At 43.5% G+C, this 23,156-nt stretch overlaps 4 protein-coding genes across 4 annotated transcripts; 3 read left to right on the top strand and 1 right to left on the bottom strand.

The window, feature by feature from the left end:
* Positions 1-23: 23 nt before the first annotated feature.
* On the bottom strand, positions 24-3,094 carry BYT42DRAFT_647090 (Metallo-peptidase family M12-domain-containing protein; the record flags this gene model as incomplete). The annotated part of the gene is made up of 11 exons (XM_051572701.1): positions 2,821-3,094; positions 2,318-2,759; positions 1,873-2,252; positions 1,779-1,796; positions 1,405-1,702; positions 1,230-1,348; positions 1,115-1,162; positions 843-1,043; positions 622-769; positions 152-543; positions 24-97 (listed from the first exon to the last, which is right to left on the bottom strand). Exons 1-11 carry the CDS (start codon positions 2,894-2,896, stop codon positions 24-26), a joined length of 2,196 nt encoding a protein of 731 aa, XP_051421283.1. The 5' UTR covers positions 2,897-3,094.
* An 11,294-nt stretch (positions 3,095-14,388) lies between these two features.
* BYT42DRAFT_616328 (uncharacterized protein) lies at positions 14,389-17,137 on the top strand (the record flags this gene model as incomplete). The annotated part of the gene is made up of 7 exons (XM_051572054.1): positions 14,389-14,485; positions 14,575-14,710; positions 14,837-15,077; positions 15,165-16,087; positions 16,246-16,324; positions 16,410-16,486; positions 16,621-17,137. The coding sequence occupies 7 exons, from the start codon at positions 14,389-14,391 to the stop codon at positions 17,135-17,137; spliced, it is 2,070 nt and encodes a 689-aa protein (XP_051421282.1).
* A 1,747-nt stretch (positions 17,138-18,884) lies between these two features.
* On the top strand, positions 18,885-20,798 carry BYT42DRAFT_579376 (uncharacterized protein). The gene has a single exon (XM_051569384.1). It carries the CDS (start codon positions 18,992-18,994, stop codon positions 20,540-20,542), a length of 1,551 nt encoding a protein of 516 aa, XP_051421281.1. The 5' UTR covers positions 18,885-18,991; the 3' UTR covers positions 20,543-20,798.
* An 815-nt stretch (positions 20,799-21,613) lies between these two features.
* Positions 21,614-23,111, top strand: BYT42DRAFT_501032 (uncharacterized protein; the record flags this gene model as incomplete). The annotated part of the gene is made up of 3 exons (XM_051564747.1): positions 21,614-22,053; positions 22,193-22,261; positions 22,421-23,111. The coding sequence occupies 3 exons, from the start codon at positions 21,614-21,616 to the stop codon at positions 23,109-23,111; spliced, it is 1,200 nt and encodes a 399-aa protein (XP_051421280.1).
* Between the last annotated feature and the right edge of the window lie 45 nt (positions 23,112-23,156).

Raw genomic sequence — 23,156 nt, 5'->3', positions numbered from 1 at the left:
GCGTGGATACAGACACGGAAGAACTACAGGGCTATCCAGACTGTGAACATGCCTAAAAAGACTGCCAGGGAAACCGTGATATGTGATGTCGCTGATCCTACCGTGTCAGTTAACCAACGACAGCAATCAATACAAGTGCGTTGGGACTTACCAGCGTGGCTGACTTTGCATTGGCCTGATTGGCATTGCTTATTTTTGCCGCAAGGTGACCCGTCGATCAGGAAATCGTTAAATACCATGCATCCGGATCCGGCCGCATTGGCGCACGTGAGATGGCATTCGTCGTCGGTGGCTGGACACGCCGGCGCCGGATCAATATAAAAGCCACGCGCTTTGCACTGCTCATGACGTGATGTGCAATAGCCAGAGGCACATTGCAGTCCTGGGCCGCATTCCGTCAAGTTTTCTACATATCGGTCGGTCGGGCACGCCGATGAATTACCCGTACAATATTCGGCCACATCACAGGGGCCAATGGCAGGTCGACATTCGTAAGAACTCGGCTGTAATCGACATGCAGAACAGCACGCATCATTGATATCTCTACTCACAAATCATACATTTAGTTGGCCCTCGAACTACATATACCGAGGGTGTACCATATCGTGAAAAATGACTTACTCGCACACGGCATTCTCACGGAATTTACACGTCAATGGATCGCAGCAAGGGGTATCTCGGCCAGCCGCGTCACAATCTTCACCATCCTCCTTGATCCCGTTTCCGCAGCTTCCCAACGATTGGATTTTTTGGTGAGCGTCATCCACATCTATTGTTCATATTATAAATAAAATATGCTTGGGTGATCATTCCATGGATTCGATGGACACATTGATTTTTACCTTTTAAGCAGCTTCCTTGTTCGGCTATATTGCGACATATACTCTGTTGCGAACATGGGCTGAAATTACTGGACGTTACATTATTTTTCGGATTCATCATATACATGCCATCGGCGTCGCAGATGGTTTGACTCAACGGACAACAACCGCAAGATGATCCCGAACATGGACAATAATCGCTCGTACAATCATGCACTGCACCTGGGTTAATGCAACGGTGTTCAAGTCAACTTTCTTTTCTCGTGAGTGTCATCAAAAGCGCATCGACTTACCAAAGCCGTGCCCAATTTCATGGGCAACTGTTTTCCACTCGGCAATACCTGAAAGAGCATGGAATGGTTGGTTCACGGCAACGGCCGAGGCGAAAGATACTGGAAATTGACTTACCAGCTGATGAGACGCCTGTGCCTGAAACATATCTCATCACTCCATCGTCTTCTGTTTGAGCGACAGCATCCGCATTACACAGTTGTTTCAACCATGCGATACCGATATCTAATCCCATGCTACGGTTTTATCATTAGATCTTTTCGTTCCTTCGCGACGCACAGATAGTACTCACGGGCAATTTGTCATCAAGTGCCAGAGTCCGGCGTCTCTTTCTGTTACATAAGACCGCCAGAGACTAAAGTCACTGAGCCGATCCTTGATGGAGTAATTCGGGGAACAGGCGCGATTCCACAGCGGTCCAGCCAATGGGTCCTCAGGACAAGACTGGGACATCACCGTGATATTGACAAGCGCAATCTGAATGTTAAATGTACGCTCATACAATCCAGAGACGCTGTTCCAGTTATTGATGATTTGTCGGCGCACGTTCTCCGGTGACTTGTAGGCGGCAGTATATGTACAATCAGCAGCTACAGGATTCGCATCCATGTTGAACAAGACTTGCGTTATGCTTTCGAACAATAGTATTTGGCGATCGTTACTTACCAGCGCCCATGTAAAGCACTACGTTTATGTCAGATAAGAAAGAGGGTATCAGCAACTTGTCTGCTAGGGAATGGGGTCATCACAAGTTTCTTACCTTTTCTTGTCGAAGGGCATCCAGAAGCAGCATTGGTTGACCGAAGGTTGGATAAATCAACGTTATTTTTGACCCTGTCGGCGTCGAGCGAAGGGCTGCCGTACTGCGAATTCGAAATGGCGGGCGGAGCGAAAGAGTTTAGGATATCTTGATTGTATTGAAGTCCATCGATCCCGCATGTTGGGTAAAATGGTTCACTGCGCGGCGTGAGAAACGGTGTGGAGTGTCGATAAATCATCATGCGGATTTCGGTATCGGAGCGCGGTTCCAGCTTCTTGGAACGCTGTACGATCTTACCGTCGTCTACAGCTATTACTTCAAATACTTCGTTGTGTACGCTAAATGTGCCTTCAAAGATCGGATACGAAAGCTTGTCACGGCTGATAAGGAATATTAGGCACCAGTAGACCGTAATGGACGGTTCGTATATATTTCACGGACTTACTGTGTGAGATCGTCTCGAACAACAATGCGCGACCAACCGAGAATGGAGTTTTGATACTCCGAATTGAACACTGAGGGAAATTTGTCCAATGGGGCCGTGGTCAAGATAGGGGTCGTTTCATCCTGCCTATTCGTGACATAACCGCGGTAGATGCGAAAATCTGAGTGGCGAAGTGGCTCAGTTGTGTCTTCCGTGGCAGTGACAGCATCTGGATGAAATAGATCGAGATTGGGGTAGAGATGCAAGACAACTGTCTGATTAAAGCTGTGGATGGTAAACTGAAGATGATCGTCATGTTGAATGGCGGCAATGGGTTCATCTCGGGTAGATTCCCAGGAAGGCACGCGTTTCTCGTGAGGCACTGTGTGTGGGCGAACGATGGCCCAGTCTAATAAAGAAACAGGTTCGGCGGTGGACGCTACAGCTTCAGTGAAAGGGTGTGCTACAAACTCAACGGGTTAGATGCTTTAAACGCATGGGCCAGTTGGGTGCGCTAGTGGTACCAAATGCAGGGGCCAAAATCGTCAAAACGTAGCCCAAATGGATGACATTGAGCAACTGAACAAGAAATCGTAACATGAGTGAAAAAAATAAGGCCGCCAATGGAGAGGAAATCGGCTCTCGGAAGAAGAATGGAACAAAAGACTACTGTGCCCGCCACAGATTGGTGAATCTACCACGTTTTTGCATTGAAGCTTAAGATGGCAGGGACAAAAAGAAACATAAAAAAAAGTTTAATAGAGAATACAGAGATGACAAGTTTCAAATTCAGATAATCTAAAAACAGCATCTGCTACAACATTCATTATTATAAGCGCCAAACTTACGCAGCCAAGGGAAAAGCAGAAACACATTTAGCATCATCTGGATACATCGAGGTCAGATGCATGTGCAAACTTACACATCAGTTTGTTCATGTATTTAGTCAGTATTTCATGACACAGAAATGACCTTTTTTGTTTTACCAGATTGGAAGACAGTAATTTGTATTGAAATTACCACTGATTCCCATGAATAGATTCTTTGTGCCACCGAATGGCTCAAAAAAACAGCCATTCCCCGGTATTCCCAATGAAGGCTTGGTTGATTGATTTCCAGGCACACTAACCACTTACTTTTGTTGGTTGCTTTGAGCTTTTTCCATTATTGTTCAACAAGGTAGAAAGAAAATTCACCGAACAAAAAGCCGTTTTGCAAGGGTGATAAGATATCTTCTGAGCCGAGTAGCCAATACTCTTTGAATCCATCACTCGGTCTCTTTATTGTTTACACTAAACATTGTTTCATATCTATTCATTGTGTTAAAAGAGCCTTGGGAGGTAGATCACATACAATGACAGCTAAAAAAAAACAATGTAAATAAAATCCTGTAGATCATCACCTACAACTCTTTTATGACGTTGCTGATGTGTTTGTTTTTATTCATCATTTCAATAGTGACAATATGATTTAATGGATTCTGAGCTTGTCCACGTATCGTAAGCTTAGAGAATCACTGCCTACATAATAAATGAATGACTACATAGCACTAAAGGTATAGCATCCAGTGACTTGCTCACAAATTTTTTAGGGCATCCCCAACATTAGTGTCGATGTAAGCTGCACAATTACAGGTGTCAACATAAACGGATAGAAATGGCGCAAAAGGGACATGTCTTCTAGAGTCCATGGAGTTATAAATAGGTACAAGTGGGAAAAGTCATGGTGATGGTCTTGGCATACTAGATGCCAGCCAACTTTTTAGATTTTGGATATGCCAATTAAAATGACGGTGATACATGCACTTGCGGGCAGCATCATACCGGTTCCCAAAAACTGTCTCACAGGTGAATGAGCTTTATGCTTGTCAATGTCATATTGAGAGACAACCAGTATCATGATCACGGTCAATGCATCTGTATTTTTGCTTTGCCAAAAAACATTCGTTAAACAATGATCGCACCATGGCAGTGTATGGCCGTGTTTTTTACACAGGTAGAATAAAAGTCATTTTCTTGACTGCACAAATGCAGCAGTTCACTGCATGTAACTAGAGTGACACTTGTCTCACCAGCCTTCTCTCTTTGTGTCGCGCTCCAAATTTTCCCGTGCCGGTGCCATATAATTGATGATTTTCCCTTTCAGGTAGTGACCATTTATTTTCTTTGATCAATGTCGCCAATGTTCCCTTGAAGATTTCGGGATGGGATACAGACGGCAATAACTGTAGGGAACCGCTCCTCGATAAATATAAACATGATTATTTTTGCATGATCCGGCATTAAATGGGATTTCTTTTTTAATTGGGGCAGTTAGTCTAGTAAATAATGAATCCTCGCGGTCATTGATCAAAGCAATAAACCTCTGATGCCTAGTGGCAGTTATCACTTGTGCTAATTGAAAAATTTAGTAATGATGCAGCTCATCAAGTTTTGACCCTTTGACGCATACACAAGTGTCCAGAAGAGAATGGCTTAATGAACATGGTTAAAGTGCCAAAAATATATAATATCATATGAAATCGATGAGTTCGAATGATTGACGCTCTCAAGTAGCATGATGCGATGTGTCCCCAGCAAAAATAATCATGCTCTATTCTTGGTGATTATGCATCTTGTCCTGTCAAATGATGAAAAAACTTGACCGAGGAATGTGAGGGACCCAGGAAAGCCAACAAGTGCTTCCAACACCATAAGCATCTGGTATTAGAATTTATCCTGGATTAAAAAAAAAAAAAAAAAAGGATATTGCCGCGCGCTTTTCCGTCAAATGGTTGCTTACCCGGGGCGCCGTTTGCGTCATGCTTTTTTGTGCAGAGTTCTCCTATTTTCGTTCAGGATAGGGTAAAAACCATCATCAGCCAAAATCAACCAATCAGAAAGCGGATACTTCTCGTTCTGCAGGTTTTTATCGGGATCTTTTTCGTTTTTTGCAGACGATGTTTTCATCGGTCTTTTTCGTTCTGCAGGCGTTTTATCAGGATTTTTTGATAAAATACCTAAAGGACGGACTAGGTCGTCAAACATAAACAAACCTTCCAAAAAATAGCCAACCGAAAGTGCTTAAACGAAAAAACTTCCTCCCAAAAAGCACCCAATCAAAGAGTGCCTGATGCGAAATCGAACCGAAAATTCAATCCCGCTCAAAGAACATGCTGAAGCGAAAAACACCCCTTGAACCGGGAACAGTTCCTGCACCAGAACGCCGTTTATCGTTACCACACAGTTTCCTTCTTTCTTTTTCACACGCAACCTTCCAGTGCAAAATGACGAGAAGTTGCGGCATTATCGTATTCAAAAGAAAAGATGCAGCGCGATGGCGGTCTGCAGATCCGCCCATTATGCACCGAATGCAACATGGAGCTAATGGAGCTCTTGAACTCCCACGAATCTACCGGAAATACTTCGCATATGTTGTTTAGAGGTCGCTACAATAAAGATATTTTTATTTCACCGTGTTTACTATACCGGCAAGGAAGAAAAACGGGGAAATATACGCTTCTTCTTGTTTGTGGATTGATTGAAAAAAATGGTCCAAACCGACCGCTTATAAAATAAAATGGTGAATGCAATGCGATGAGTTGCAAATGCGATCACCGGGATTTCGCAACAATGTAGACAAGGGAATGTACTTTTAGGTTTGGACTATTTTTTCAGCAGCCACTGTATCGAGTACATTATACAGTATCAACTAAGTGCAAAAATTGCTAAACATTCTATTATGATAGGAAGCGGCTAATCCTGACTTTGGTATCAAGACAATTCCACTTCGAGAGTACAGGCACAGCTTTACAATTTTTTCGCCCGCGCCTACAACACCATCGCTTTACAAAACACCAGATCACAAGCCTCGATGCTACAGTCCACTTTCGAGCCAACAGAGTAGCGATGAAAACGATCAGGAGGACCAAGACCTTCTTCAAGCTGCTATTCAAGAAAGTCGTCAGCACCCACGAAGACATATAGGCTCTGATAGATCTTTAGCAGTGCAGGCGCCCCCACAACATATACAGATCATAATTTTCCCTCACCAACCTCGACCGTCTAGCATTACAGACCAGCAATCAAAGAAACACCAGTGGTCCTTGATATCAGCGGCAAAGCTTGTTCGCCAGAAGAAGATAAAAAAGCAACAACGCAGCCTACGGAAGTTCAGCTCAACTGGACAAGAAGGGGGCTTGGATGTTTGTCGGTGGCGTGAATGCCATTCTAATAAACACCGTTGAACCATACAGCCGCGACTCTCAGCATGAAACAATTTGCTACCCATTTGGACTGGCATAACTGGAAACTGAAAATGGTTGAAGCTGGACACTTGGATAAAGTGAATTGTCTCACTTTAACCGGTGGCTGCCAAACACTCCTTCGTCATGCCCCGTTCCCTCCAGCCTATATGGCTTTACCAACATTTGCTTGCATCCCATCAGTGATAGCAAAACGGTTGTTCTTGGTACCAGAATGTGCAACATATTGGTCACCTTAAGCATACGTTTGGATACCCGATCAGTCAACCTCGGTCTTTCTACGACCCATTTCGTGCCTTGCCCAAACAGCGCGTGTTCCTGGACAACGAGCAATCGACACAGTGAGGGTTATGCTGAACGGCGAGAATCTGGTACCCGCGCAGGTTATTTCGGTTACTATATTAACTAGGGCAACTGAGGTCCAAGTTTGACGGCTTGTCAACCTACAGCTAATGCCGTGCATCATCGTCGCGATCTTCGCCCTTGGAATTTCAGCCGGCAAGCATTAGGACGCTCTCTGGTCAAGATACCCCCCCCCAATCCAATCCCTTCCAAGAAAAAGCGGGGTCGGTGCTGTTTCGTCCCAAAGCTATGGCTGTCATGCGTCAGGATGAAGAAGCTCTTTATTCACACGTAGAAGTCAAAGCGGGGTGGCGTAAATGGCCGAAAATTCCGTAGTCGGGAGACCTCCTTACTAGGCATCCCTAAGCTTTATCCCGTCTTGGGAAATTTTTATCTGTTGTATTCAACGTGATCAATTACATACCCGACTCAAATATTACCAATCCGACCTCTTCTTTGGCAAGGAATATTCATCTTCATATAAATTTGTATATTCTTTCCGGCATGCCGCTTTGTCGATAAGAGATCTCAAGGGCATAAAAACACGCAAAATAAAACTGTCAGCGTTAATAAAACCTGAATACAAATCGTTCTAATCATAAACTCACCTTTAAAGAGATAATTAGTCATTTTGCGCGATTGAACGCTGATGCATAGGAAATGCAAACCACAAAAGGTGATTTAAAAAGTGACATAAGTTTTTTGCGTCGTCGACTGCAAAATGGAACAAAAAAAACACACGCATGGTAAATGTGCGTTACGAGTACTGGAATGGCGGAATCATAATCGTAACATGTGCGACTTGTGAAAGAACAATAGAAACGCAAATAATCATCTCGCACTGGCATCATGAACGAAAACATTTGGGCAGGACCTTATTGCTCTCTTTTATTGACTTTGCTTGCAATGTATGCGTTGAATTTTATTGATATGATTTTGGGATCTCAAAGGAAAAATTTCAGTTATGACTTTTGACGACTATGCACCTGATTGAAGTGGTTTTCATTTTCCGTAGAAGGCTTCAGTGATAAGCATGAGCTTCTTCTTGTTTTCCTTGGCATTACCCGCAAAGACAATGGCGGCAATTCGGACAGTTTAGCGTTTAAACGCTGGTTCCTAATTATAGGAACATTAAGGTTCTCCTCAAAGACATCCATGATGCTAAGTAGGAGCCTTCGTACTGCTGTATCCTTTGATAGTTCGATCATCGCCGTGACTTCTTTTTGGGTAAAACTGCTTGTTCTCCCTGACGAATGACAGCCGTAGCATAGCTACGAACAGCAACGATCCCACTTTTTCCTGGGAGGGAATTGATTGCGGGGAATCCTGTCCTGAGAGCGTCCAAATAATTGCCAGCCGAAGTTCGAAGGGAAAATATAACAACGATGACGCAGTCAGACTTGAGATCTCAGTTGCCGCAGTTGGTATAATACGGGAACAACCTGCGCGGACACCGTATCCTCGTTATCCAACATATCCCTCAATGCGTCGACCGACTCGTTGTCCAGGAAGACGTGCGTATTTTAGGAAGGTACAAGTAAGTCGTGGAAGGACCGAGATTGGCTGACTGTGTATCCAAACGAATGCTTGAGGTGACCAATATATTGCCCATTCTGGTGTCGAGAACAACCTTTTTCACATCACTGGTGGGAATAACGAACTGATCAATATATGCTGTTTTCGCGGATGGTATGTTGTCGATCATACGCTTTACGCTTGGGGCACCCTCGATGTGTTGCTTTCATTTCCTGGTTGCCTTGTTGTATTTGCAAAACGGTATAGTACTCGGGCGTACTGATTCTGCGGACACAGTGCGATCCTTGACCGGAACCACTGACTGCTACAAAGACATCCGTAGCACCAGGGTCGAGGCCCCAGATTGGACATCTTGTGCTGTCAAGGATGCCTTCAACTGGATCTGCTCGCTTTTTTAAAGACGAACTGTACGTCAGTACCATCGACGCGGATTTGATCCCTATTGATATCGAAGAGTTTTGATGGTAAGTATCGAGTCGGTGAGATTCAAAAAACTTTTGTAGTATTTACCAGAATAGACAGCGTTCTGTTTCTAGACTTGCGAAAGAGCAAAAACTAATTTTCTTCATGTTAAACAGTCGAAAGTATTCTTTTGTCGTGCGTTCTCTTTGCTTTTGAAACGTCGTTTCCCGAATTGCCACTTGCAAAAGGAGCTTTAGGAACCTTGTACGTCAATGCAATATGCCGTTTTTGAAATGAGTACAAGGGAGCCAGCGTGAACTGCCTGGATCCTTTGGGATCTGTATACTTCAACGATCGGAAGCAACAAATGTTGATAAAGCCAGTGGCCTATAAGTTCTCGCCGGATACTGCGCCCTTCCAACGCAACCGATTTGGTCCTTATAACCAGTACGTTCCGTTCGAGTTCGCCTTAACCAGTGTAATTGGTCAGGCCATCGAACCGCAAGCTTGCTACTTGGACCATTGTCGGGTATAAGCATCTTCTCGACCATTAAGTATAGTCGCTGCTGATGTACCGGCGCGTCGTAACGTAACTTGGCTCTCCGTTGCCGCTTTTTCGTCGCGAATCTTGCTCGCTTCATTCGTCACTGTTCTTCTACCTAATATAGCTGCTCCTAGGCATCAATTCCAGTCTACCTGCAAGTCTTCATCGCGGCAAAGCTTCGCTGGCGCACTGACTATCGTTGGATTGATTCGCTCGCACTTTGGCAGCCGCTGTTCAAAGTGAGCATCCATTATCGGCTTGCGGCTGTACGTCTCAACAGTGTTTATGAGGATGGCATTTACACCATCGACAAAGATTGCACCAGCCAGTAGTTGAGCTTAGCAGTAGCGTACCTGAGGATATATAAGCTAACCCTTGCTGAGGATCCCGCTATGTTCAGCGTTTATTTCGGTATGGGCGGGCTTGGCAGGTAGTTGACTGCTTCACTATGTGGGAAAAAGAGTTAGATATTTTAGAACTATGATGGAGAAAAAAAAGGAGCATTTATCGTACCTGGATGCTTTGATGTGATGGATAAACGAGTCGGAGTCCGTCTGCGTGGCGAGCTGGCCCGCAACATCTGTATCCAGCATTGGGCTTTTCCACACTCCGACAGGCGGATCGGGTTGCAGCATGACAGCTGCGGATATCTTGGATGCCAAAAATACATACTCTTCATCACCCGTGTCGTACACTAGAGGTATCCAGCGACCGGTTTTTGCAAGCATCAGCTTGTCTTTCTTTACATCTTCGTCAGCGGTCAACGAATCGCACGAATATAGAATTGTGCCTGTATGCTTGAGGCGTGTACGTTTCCGGGGCCTGGCTATGCCACGTTTCTGAGGGCTTGCGATCCCAAATTTCAATGGCGGTGCGGTGCTGTATTTTGCGCTTCCAGCGTCTTCGAATACCTCAATGATTTGGGACTGGAATCCTGCTCATCGCAAAAGTCTCGCTCACCAGGACACAGGGGTGGGATAGTCATAGGCAGATCCTTTGTTAGATGGATGCTGCGGAAGGCTCTTTGTGAACCGAACATATTCGTCGCCTATGGGGCATAGAAGGCTGTTTTTGGTTCTGCTCACAAGTTGCTTGTCTGTGAAAAAAGACGATCAACATGCTGCAAGTGCAAATGGATAATGACTAACCACAAACTCACCTTGTCCAACAGTGCTCGCCTTGTGGTTATTCAAAGTACTGGAAAGTTCAGAGCACGCATCGCCAAGAAATGCTGCTTTAGTCATGTTGAATGCAAGTGATTGTGGATGGAGAAATAGTAATCCTTTTTTCAACAGTGGAAATTAAAAAAGTGGAAGAAGAAGTGTTTCTTTTCTCCGTCAGTCGATTTTGTTCGATCAAAATTTTAGGGGCTGCGCGCCGTGTTCCGTTTTGACAAATCTGTTAATGGGACTTTTATTTACGGTCCGATTCTCATCCTGCATAATCATTTTCTTTGTTCAAAATTTGGTGGCCTGACTCGCGAAACAACGAAAGCTCACGAATTAGCCAAAATAAACTAATAAAGAATACCACGGAAATCAAGGCACTGACAAGAATGAACCAAGACAGAAACATATCTGTAGAACCTTTTTCCCATGTGCGTTTGTACTTCCTTTGTATTGGGGGTGATGGTATAATTTTTTTTTTTCGAAGCACCACCAGACGAACATTGCATGTGTCGACAACGTTGTTGAAAGAAGCGAGTCGGTGCTTATTCGTTACGGTTTTATATTTATAGTATATGACTGTGGTATAAAGTTGACTATATTGTCAAGTGCTTATTCTCCATTGCTTGCGGAATCTCGCTTACAATTTCAAGAGAACAATCTTGGCCTCTACTATTGAGAGCTGTTTATATGCGTTTGAGACCCCATCATGCCAGCCGCCGCAGACCGGTCCCCTGGAAATCGAAACGAATCAGTAATCGTTCATGTATGCAAGCTCAAGGTTACAGTGGGCGCCCCCTTTTCATGGATTATGTGGCTCATTCACGTATCGTATCAATCATGCTTATGTTGACCAACGAGAGCCTGGTGTCCACGCAGATCGTTCTGTTCCTTCATCAGTTATAATCACCTCAATGACTTGATTAAATTGTTCTCTGCAAAACTTGCAGCGCTTTCTTTTACTCTTTGTCGTCGCTGAATCGTAGGATGTGTTCCAATTTATATTATGCTCAAAATTGTATACATTTTGCCATGTTTTCACGCGCCTAGAAGGATGCATGCATGTTGGACAAAATTTTCCGGAACACGCTTAGAAAAGGCAGAACGTTCGTTTTATGATCTACCTTATCTGCATGTTTATCCAATTCTTCGTACGTCATTTTTAAGATACCGATGAAGTGTCTGTTACAGTTTCTGGCTTTGTGGGCATCTATCTTTCTGTCTTTGGCAGCCTTGGTTTTACGCCGAATTCTAGTCAAATATATGATGGTAATAATAGCTTCCACCAATATAATAGAGGTTGTAAGTGTATATTGAGCGTAATTGACGGCACTTGATTAGAATGGGTCATCATTTCTCTACCCTTTATTACTCTACCGATTCATGCATGATCATTTAAAGGTAAACCATTCATGGTTACCAACTTTTATAAGCTGCCAACCCATTACGTGATTTTTTCCAAGAGGAACTGTGCCGAGTCATGGATAGTTAATTCATGATTATACCCTCAGATTCTGCATAGAAACTATAGAAAATAGGGTTAAAAAAATGACGCGCAGCAAGTCGTTCCAGTAATCCGATTTGTCATGATAATTGACACCTAGCTTCATATAGCTTTTTTTTTTTCGCGCATTGTCGGGCCACTAAAAAGATAAGGGCAAGATGTCTGGTTAACCAAAGATAATGAAGCTCGATCTTTCATAAAATGCCAGTATTACAATCGATCAATAAATATAAGCCCAATTTATGCTCAATCGGCTTCTTTAAATCAGCAGAAACAAAAGCATTAGGTCCTATCTGGCGTTCGAAGGTCGACTTCGCATCGGTCTGTCCACAAGGAAAGTTACAGGCAATAAAGTCGTGCTTCGAATTCTGAGTACAGAAAAATAAAACACAAGCCAACTTTAACTAGGCTTGAAATCCAAAATATGTACTTTTGAGGAAAGAGGATACGTGCAACCATAATAGCAAAACATTGAATGATGATCTAAAAAACTCCATGCGCGGACGTTGATCGTTGAGTTTCCATGCCTCATTGCCCATAGATCATTTCCTTTTGTTGACATTGTCAGACTTTGACTCAATTTAAATAAATAAATAAAAAAAAGTGTCATGATTTTAGTTACCAAAGCAACTACAAAAGAGAGGAAGAAAGACAAGTACTATTTTCATGCATTGTTAAGCATGGCTCGTACAAGGTCTAGTAAAGAAACGATCAGTCTAAAAGGCGGGTCATCCAACGGACTTGATTGATGCCCCTTGATAATGGAAGAAGTCCACGCCCTTATTTTTTTTAGGCTCAACACATCAGCCATGAAGCGGAGCCCGTCGATAAATATGATGGGTCTAATGGAACATTAGCGGTGGGTAACACAATGACATTCTGCAAAAAAAAAAAAAAAAAAAAAAAAAAAAAAAAAAAAAAAAAGCCCAGCTCTGTGTTTGGAGTGATTGGGATTTGTTTACGCAAAAATTAGACATGACACGCGCGTGTTTTCTTTCAGAACGGCCGAACCTGCATAAATATGCGGTTTTCAATAGGGGAGTAAAGGAAGGATGGGTGGAATGAGCGATCAGTGACCGGAGTATTGCATGGGTCGGCCGCCAATTTTTCTTTTTCAGTAGGAGAATGACAAAACGATAATATAAGCGTGAGAGTGTCTGAGTATGCCGGAACTGCCACGCCGGAATGTACCCAATAACAGAAAACTGATAAGGAGATCCGCTCGTTTTTTGGATAGGCTCGTGTTTCCAGTTGGGAAAACATCGGATTATGCAACAAATTCAAGGGATGTAAGACCAAAGACAATACATTGATCCCGCGTTCTGGGACACATGCCTTTTTTCTTTTCTTACTACGCCCTGGTATATCTGTCTTTTCCTTTTTTCTTTAATGTGAACCTTATGTCATTATATCTTTTTTTTTTGGTCGCCCATTTTAATTGTTCTGTAATCCACCTATAAACACACCAGATGGCCTTGTCTTTCATCACTCAAAAAGACGCTTCTGTCTCATCAGCGACTTTTTTACATCTCCTCTGGACATGCGATTATACATGACTTTGTGAAAATAAAAGACCAATAAAAGAAGAAATAACCTGTTTTAAAACAGGAAAATCAATGGTTGAACAAGCATAGTGGGCTTTTTTGGTGCCAAATTTTGTGAAATCGAAAACAATTGCACATGCATGCTATCAAATATATAAGCATGAGCGGCCCGAAAAAGGAAGTTGAAGCTGATCCCTGTTTCGTCTGTGAATCAGGAGCCTGAGGAACATTCAAAACAGATGACCTAAACATCATTCCATCTTTCTACCAGTCATTCCATCCTTTTTTAAGGTTTTCGTTTTTTCTTTTTTTTTTTTTTCGCCTCTGTCCCCCTTGTCCAGTGGACTTGGTTTGTCACCCCCAAAATTGGAAAAGCGGGATGATGATAGTCCAATCGTGACAGTCCAAGTCCCAACTTTTTCCTTTGTAAAACTGTTGTCCCCACTCATGGGTATGACCGAAGAGGAGCCCAAAAAAAATAACCGATTACAAGACGTAACCATATTCAGAAAAACGGGGGAGTTTAGTAATGAAACACATTGACCTACTCTGTGGCCCTTTATGAAAAAAGCAACAAAATATGGTGAGAGTTTTCTCGTCATATTTCTTTTCCACTTTATTACATTTTAAACTTTTTTTTTTTTTTTTTTTTGGTCTTTGGCCCTTTTTTTTGGTGTTCCTTTTTCTTTCTTCTTTAGCGTTGTCTTTAACTCATTTCGTTTCCTTTTTTTTCTCCCTCTACCTTTTTAGTTATCCCTAAGTTAATTGCCCCACCCACTTAATGTATATTATTTAGATCGACAAAATCACCATGACATCCAATTGTTTCAATCAACCATCTTCGATCCGTGAAACCAGTTATCTGTCATCACCCTCACCAGCACCGTCGTCAAGACTACGAGTGAAAGGTAACACATCATATATTCACTGAATAGCATACAAGTCGATCATTGGTATTGCAAATGAACTGACTCCTAATGGATCCATTGGTCTGCAGTCAAAGTTTTTTATTCATTTCGAAATCAATTATCCACACGCTTAACGACGTTTCCATTGGTGATCCATGCCGAGAATGAACCTGAATTCATTCCCATTTCCTTATCCAGCTGTTTGTGGGCAATTTGTTCTTCCAGGTAACAAAAAAAAAAAAAATGATCCGCCGTATGGGATCTGCCAACCATCAAATCCACAGGAATGCAGATCAAAAACCTCATTTTTGATACTTTTTTTTCTGGCCTTGATTTTTTTTTTCTTTTTAGTCCTGATATATTATGCCGTGACCATGATTTGTCGATTTATTCGGCCAACCTGCAAGAATCACCTCATGGCAACATGAGTGATGGTCGTCACTCATTTGTATGGGAAGGTCATGGCCTCATGTCGTGGATTATGGACCGACCTTCTGACGACGCCACTTCCATTACAATATATGGTAAATCCAATCCTGCGGAAGACGGCCATTTTGATCGATACAGTCATGTCTATATTGAGTTACAACCTGTAAGTCAGAAAAAAAAAAAAGGGCATCCCTCGGTAAAAAAAAAACTGAAATGATGTTATCATCTGATGTGTGAAAATAATGTACAGACTGTGCGATGGTCAAGAGATGAATATTACGATGCTTTAAGGACGCAAAATTATGCTTCACTGAGAAATGCGTTGGGTTCGCCGCCGCATGTGGTAACTTGCCATTGTTTGGATAAACATCCGCGAAAGTCCAACGAAGTGGACGTGATCCCTGAACCGCCACGTCGATCGTCGCCTCCTCTGATGATTTCACCGCATTTGCCACCGCCGCATCCAGGATTATCGTATCAACCGATATTTCGTCCTGAACCAATTTTTCCTGGCCCGTCCACTCACAATGCGGGTGGTGCAAGTGGGGGTGGGGGTGGGTTACCCTATAAACCACAGTCATGTCCCTCCTCATCTCCGCCATTATCACAGGTTACCGAATCACGCCGAGACTTCAAACCTTATCTTGATGAAATTCCGCGCCAGAGCCGCCATGACGAGAATGACTCGCTTCCTTCGGCCGAATCACAAGATATGGCAGTAATACACCATCGACCAAGGACCGACAACAGACGTCTTTTAACTTATGACCCTGCACGCCATACCTATCGGACCTCTGACCGACCGTTGCCTTCCCCTTCGTTTGCCGTCGAACGAAGGTCGGCCTTTACACCGACTTTGGACCCGACCGAATTGGGCGCTTCACGATCCCACCTCCCTTCCATTGCCACTGAATCCTCCATACCCGTCATTTACACGCCTAGCCATAAGAAACGCAAAAAAAATCCGGTGGCAACGGCTCCAGAATTCAAAACTCAGCAAGTCAGCACGGCGGTGCGTACCTTTTATGAAGTCGATCGTGACGAAAACGGCAATTACATTTTGCCCGTAGAAATTGATTCATGGACCGTCGTCGATTTAGGCACAATTATCTATGACCGTCCCGCCTACCATAATCAACGCTATATCTATCCTGTAAACTATACGGTGCGCAAGTAAGTGTCAGTTGGGTTGGGGGGCGAACAGCGGGACGGAAGAGGGCATGTTTCTGTATGCTGGATTTCTTTTTTTTTTTTGAAAGTCATCTGGGGACCAAAAGGGCAACAACAAAAAGTGGGGACTTGGCCACTGATCCATGTGATGATGATGATAGATGGTATCGCAGCATGACTGATCCGAAAAGTGATACGCAATATACTTGTCGGATATTGGACAATGGCAGGGAACCCAAGGTAAAACACCTTCAACCCACCCTTTTCTTTATAATTTGGTGTGACCTAACTGAACCTTGTATGGGTGGTGTTCGGCTATGCATAGTTTGAAGTGACTGCTGACGATTGCCCAATGACCTATTCCGGTCCTACGCCTACCACTGTATGGACCATCATTGTTAGGTAAGAAAGAAAGAAAAAGACAACTCCCCCCCCCCTTTTTTTTCCTTTGCATTGAGCTGCTTCATGATGTCAGAAGCAGATAATTCAAAGACATTCATTTTTATTTTTTTTATTTTTTTGTTGATGGGGGATAGACGTGCGTTTGCTATTCGGAATCAAGAGTATGGTCATAATCCTGTTGGACCTGACTTTTTCGGCTTGCGCAAGAACACGATTGCCAAAATGATTCAAGATTTACCAAATGCATCCAAATGTTCACAATACGTGTGGCAAAATTTTGAACCTGCGAGGTTTAATAAACCAGGTCGTAATCGCCGACGGACCGATCCCACCATGTCTGGTGCCCTCTATGGTGGTGTAAATTACAGTCTGACAAGCAATCGATTGTTCTCGACCAACCATCATCCTCCAACGCAACCATCTCAACAGCAGCCACTTGGATCGTCAACAACAAAATCAGGTCAACAGCCATCAGACAATGGTTCAACTCATGCTTCAGTGACCGAGGCTCGTCTATCACCTTCCATGTCTTCGCCTTCCACATCGTCTGTCACTTCTCCGTCTTCCTTGGTAGTAGCTGCCACTCCCTCTTCCACAATGACAACCCATCCTACATCAGCGCCCGCTCCTACCCTGCGCGAAAATCCTTAGCTCCTTTCTTTTTTTCTTACCACTCCCATTATGTTCCTCATTCATTCATTGTGTGTCTCGATTTCTTGCTTTCTATGTTAACCATTTTGTCTTTTTTTTCATTTTCATTCCCAATTAACACCCTGTGATATATCGTGTTCATGCTGTGCAAAATCATGGTCCCTTATTTTTTTTGTTTTACGCTTGTTTCTATGTAAATTTAGGTTCGATCATATTTAGTTATTACCTTTTTTTTTTATCATACTGTTTTATCCTCCAAAAATACTCGGTGGCTATTGTATCGAAAAATAGAAAACAGTTGAGGGGCAAAAGAAAAAAAGAAACTTCTGCTTTGTGTAACGCGACCCAAACTTTAAAAAGATGGGATTTGCCAATGTCGCACATGCGTGGCAATCCCACATTTTTTGAAAATGGGCTTGCTTGACTATTATCGGACGATCAATGCTAATGATGTCTATTCTTGTGGCACATGAAATCGTGCCGTTAGTCATCCTGTCCACATAGCCCAACTCGATGTTTGTTAACCAAAACCTTAAAAAAACCTTTTTTGATACCCACCCTGAATCGGCCACCATCGCCCATTGCATTCGCTTCACTTGGCTACTTCAAAATATACATGCATATAACTTGAACACCATGGCCCATCCTTTTTATCGGTTTCCTTTAAACCGGGAACTTTCGGCGCCTCAAGTTGTCGTTTTTTTTTCTCGCTTTTGCTTCAGTGAGTGTGCGACGTCAGCTCTAAATAGTATTCCTATTACTGTTTATTGTACCATATTCTGCGCTCAGGTTACAAATGTCAAGACCACCAGTAAAGCGGCTTTCAAATGAACATGGTATTCACAGTATACCCGTACAGTATCGTTATTAATCTCCTTTGCGTGTATGCCAAATTTGTTCTTTTAGCACTCAGTACCGTATTTCCAGAGCCATGACCATGTAGAAAAAAAGGTTGATGGCAAGAAAAACACCATTATCATCATATGTCGTACATTTCGATCGTGTAAATAAGCCAAAGGTGCGTTTGAGTCGCTTTGTCGATAAGATGAGAAATTGGTTGAAAACCTTACAATAAATTCTTCCCATAAGATCGATCGTGAACATAGCGTCCAATACTTTTTCGCACACAGCGACCGCGCACGCAAAAACCATTGAATTGCTCTTTCTCACAAGCGATACGCGATCTCAGCTTGACATTCAACATGTGAATTTCTATGGAGCAGGCAATGCGATAAAATAAAAAACAAGAAACAAAGAGACTGGATTGGATGGCTGAATTCATCAGTTGCAAGTCAAATGTTTGGTTGGAGTCTCGTATTGGTTGTGATACATGCAAAAACCTTGTTTGGTTTCAGGGTCAAATAGCCATAGTGATGTGAGCCAAACGGTTAGACAAGGCTTACCAAGATTGTACAAAATACACAATGCAAAGTGGAGATATCAAGACATCATTGGATAATGCTGCAACGAGTGTATCCATCCAGTTGCAAGGACAGTACACTATTCCTCCAATTTTAAAAAATTTCACACGACAGCCAACTGGGACAGAGCTTATAACACTTCGCTTTCTGAAGATAGATCTTGTTATGTTTGGAACGCTCATAATGACAATTGACATGATGTGTCAGTTAGATACTGCCGGGGTTGACGATGGTAGGCTTGACACGTGCAGGAAGAAAGGCAATGTAACCCTGGTATTCAAACTTGGTTTCTCAGTTTTCCAACTCATCGTTTATCTCACTCGCAACCCACGTTCTGCAATTAAACCCTGTGTAACATTGACTTCATATTGTTGTCTGCCATGAATAGATCGCTCTTCTACCTTGCACTGGTCATTGCCATTTCATTTCCATTATGATTCATCGATCGCGTATTCTACTTGCTTTATCTATGGTAGCAGCCGTTCACGCTGCGCCGCCTTATCCTCCCGATGTCGCATCTCCGACCAATGACAAGATGATCCAAGCTGAGAATGAAGACATCATCAACGAATTGACCGAAAACTTTGCTGGCAACGACAACAATGACGACAGTGCGCTGAGTGACGAGAGTGACATGGTTGAAGAAATCAACGACGAGAACCTGGATACGGAACCGGACCAAGAGGGGGTGTATGCCAGCGCGGCTATTCATGCGGCGGACACGATCCAAAAAGACGAAGACGAAACCCCTATTTCCGCCGATGCTATCGAAGAAGAAACAGAGATTGAAGATCAAATGGAGGATGGCAATATCAGTGATGTAGATACTGACGTCGCCAATGATGCTGACGATGACAATGACGAAGGAGAGGAGGAATTGGATATGGATGAACCCATGGACGACGGTGAAGAGGAGGCCACTGAAGACACAGTCGATGAAAACGAACCCGTGACAGAGGACGACAACGAAGATTTGCACATGGACGAAATCGCCGAGGAAGATTCAGCGACGGATCCAGTAGCAAACGAAGACGATTCGATTGAACAAGATGAAGTATCAGTGAATAATACTCATAAAAGCATTGATTCGGATGAAATTCTCAAGCAGGCCTTTGAAAAGGAATTGGAAGCGTTGAAGCAAGGTCAACTTATGGATGGGGAAGCTGATGATACCAGCATTGATTCTACAGCGATTCTGAAGGAGGCCTTTGAAAAGGAACTGGAAGCCTTTAAACAAGGCCACGGCATCGATGCGACGGAACCGACCGACATGGAAGGTTCCTCCACGGTCGATGATGCAGCCACCCACACGGAAGATGCAGAAGATTTTCCAGAAACACCATCCTTTTCCGCTGATCCTTTAGCAGACGTATCAACAAGTGACAAGAAGGAATGGACGGATGGTGAACCGGATGAAAATTTCACGAGTGAGCCGTTAGACAACACATCCACCGACCAAACTACCACTAACGAAACCGAGGATCGGTTCAATATCGCAATGTCCGAGGCGGCCATGGATGAATCATGGGAAGAGGAAATGGAGGATGGTTCCAGTGCCTCTTTTGTGGAAGAAGCCACGGAGGAGTTCGATGTCTCATCCCCCGAGGAAGCCACAGAAGATGCCCTCAACGATGTTACGGAAGAGGCAGATTCGGAACTCGATACCACGACAGTAGTCGAATCTTTCCAACCCAACTCAGAAATGAAAACACCATTTAGTAAACTTGAACCTACACTTGACGCACTGGACCAAAAAAATCCTTTCCGAGACCCCGTAACTACCGAGTCTTCACTCTATACACCGGAAGACCGACTGATAACAAATGAGAATATCATGATTGGAAGCGACAGCGACGAAAGCGCCTATTCCAACACCACCTTACTGCTTATCTTTGCCGTCCTTGTCTTGATTCTTTTAAAGCTACCCAAATTTCGCGTAAGTTTTTCGGAAAAAATAGTTACACACACAACATTCATGTCTTGACGCCAAAAAATGCATTCACTTTGTATAGAGTCGCGCTTTCAACCGAAGCAAGGAGGCTTCTCATTTACCGGTAAGTTGGTCTTTATTTTTATTTATTTGAATTTTCAATTTGGCCATGTACAGTTACGGTTGGTCCCGAAAAAGGAAATTACAAGATATATTGATACAGCGGTTTTTATGGTTTATAAATAGCAGCACTATCATCAATCCATGAAGCAAAGCATGGATTAAAAAAGCAACACCTATTTTAACCGCGTTTCTCTTTTTTTTTTTTTTTTTTTTTGCTTCGGCTCTTAAAATATGCCGTAGCAACGCGAATTCCGTCCGCCAACCTATTTCCATATTGCGCCCTTTTCCAACCTCATCCCATCTATCTATTTTGTCGTTCCTGAATTTTTGTTCAAAAGAAAAAAAAAAGAAGTTTGGTTTACCATGTATTTTTCTTGTAATGGTTCGTGTAACCATCTCGTCATGGGTCGATCATCGAATAATTACATTAGCGATGGTGTTGAAAAAAAAAACCACCAATGTTCCTCGAATGCTGGCGGGGCGAAGAAAAGTGTTTTTTTTTTCTATTTCCTTTCCAATCTCCTCCCCCCAAGCCATATTTATCCCCCGTTGTCTCCCCACAATTTTCATATCATATATAACGTTTTGTCTCTCACTCTCCCTCTTTTCTTTTTCTTCATTACTCTTCTTTTTTAATATTAATTCTTTCTCCCATTTTTTCTTCATCACCATTGTACTTTCTATTTCTGCATTAATATGTTCAAAGACATCAAGAACAAGTTAAAGGGTTCTTCTACACCATCACATTCGAAACCACCCAGCATTGCGTCGCGGTCGGAACCCGACACGAACAGTCATCAAAGCAGTAATCAACATACTACCAGTAGTAATAATAGTAATAATAATAATGACGCATCATCACGACCACTTTCTTCGGCCGAAACAAGCATGCATTCCGTGGTTTCACTACAGTCGCCATCGCTCGCCAGCAGTAGTGATAGCAGTGGACAGGGACGGATCCGACGTCGCAATTTTTCCAGTTCGTCTTCGGTGGCTTCTTCTATGCCGCCTACACCTACGTTTGATCATCGACGTATTCAATCATTTGGCAGTCTGTTCACAGCGGGAAGTGATCAATTGCTAGACCATTCGCATCTGAAGCCGGGACAGAACGCGGAACTGCTTGCTTACAACAAGACACTCAACATGTACCGCGAGAACGCCAAACGAACCAATGACGTGTATATCCAAACCGAATTTGCCGCATTCCTTGTCGAAGCTTCGCAAGGAATCGAAGATACCGAGGAAGCGTGGTCCTACCTTGTGGAAGCGCAAAAAATCCTGAAACAGCTTTCTTTACGTGGACATGGCGATGCGCAATACTATCTCGCGAATCTGTACGCTTTGGGTATCCTGCACCGCTCGCATAAATCGCAGTTTGACAAGGCGTTTCCTCTATTTGTGCAAGCCGCCAAACATCATCATGCTGACGCAGCCTATCGGTAAGTGCTGAATCCCAAAATTGTGCCTATCAATCTGCAGTTTCTGGGTGGTGAGTTTTTCTCTCATCAACCGATGATCTCAGATGACATAACTCCGTTCATCGGGCGTTCTAAACACTTCTTTCTTTTTTTTTCACAGTGTGGGTAAATGTTACGAAGATGGCTTGGGCACTCGCAAGGATAAATCCAAAGCCGTGCAATATTACAAGTAAGCGTCTTTCCTTTTTGTTTGCACCTATTGACATGGTCTATCGTTCCAAAAGAAAGAGAGACACATACACATACACATACAAAAACATAGAGAGAGATAGACCATGTGAATTGAACATAAATCAAAGAAACAGTTTTTGATTGATACTGAAAATAGGAAAGCGGCGACATTAAATCATCCTGGCGCCATGTACCGTTTAGGTTTAGCCGAGATTCATGGCGAACTGGGTATGGCCGAAAACCTTCGCGATGGTCACAAATGGCTCAAACGATCGGCGGAAATCGCCAATGCTGAATACCCGCATGCGTTACATGAACTGGCCATGTTGCATGAGAAGGGCAATGCCGTGATATTTATTGATGAAGCGTATGCGCACTCACTGTACACCGACGCGGCGGAGTTGGGATACGCGCCTTCAGCTTATCGTCTGGGAGAATGTTATGAATTTGGCCATCTCAAACTGAAACCGGACCCTGCCATGTCCATCTATTATTATACCATAGCCGCCGATCAAGACCATCCGCAGGCATGTTACGCTTTGGCCGCATGGTATCTGGTGGGCCACGGCACAGTGCTGGAACCGTCCGAGGACCAAGCCTATTACTGGGCGCATCGTGCGGCTACCAAGGGATACAAAAGGGCCGAGTATGCCGTCGGCCACTTTTGCGAAGTAGGCATTGGACGAGACAAGGATATGGAAGCCGCAACTAGCTGGTACCAAAAAGCGGCCGATCACGGTGATCAACGCGCCGTTCAACGGCTCAAAGAACTGGCCACCGAAGGCTTGGCGGTTCGACCGGCTCCCCGTCGAACCACCAACTCCATGCTCTGGAACCGGAAAAAGTAAAAATATCCGCCCGTTCTTTGTGCTATCTTTGCACCACAAGCAGTG

The sequence above is a fragment of the Radiomyces spectabilis genome (genome assembly GCF_025331425.1).
Source record: "Radiomyces spectabilis strain NRRL 2753 chromosome Unknown BYT42scaffold_10, whole genome shotgun sequence".
Classification (NCBI taxonomy): domain Eukaryota; kingdom Fungi; phylum Mucoromycota; class Mucoromycetes; order Mucorales; family Radiomycetaceae; genus Radiomyces; species Radiomyces spectabilis.
The sequence above is the reverse complement of the archived record's forward strand: the minus strand, read 5'-3'. Positions and strand labels throughout refer to the sequence as shown.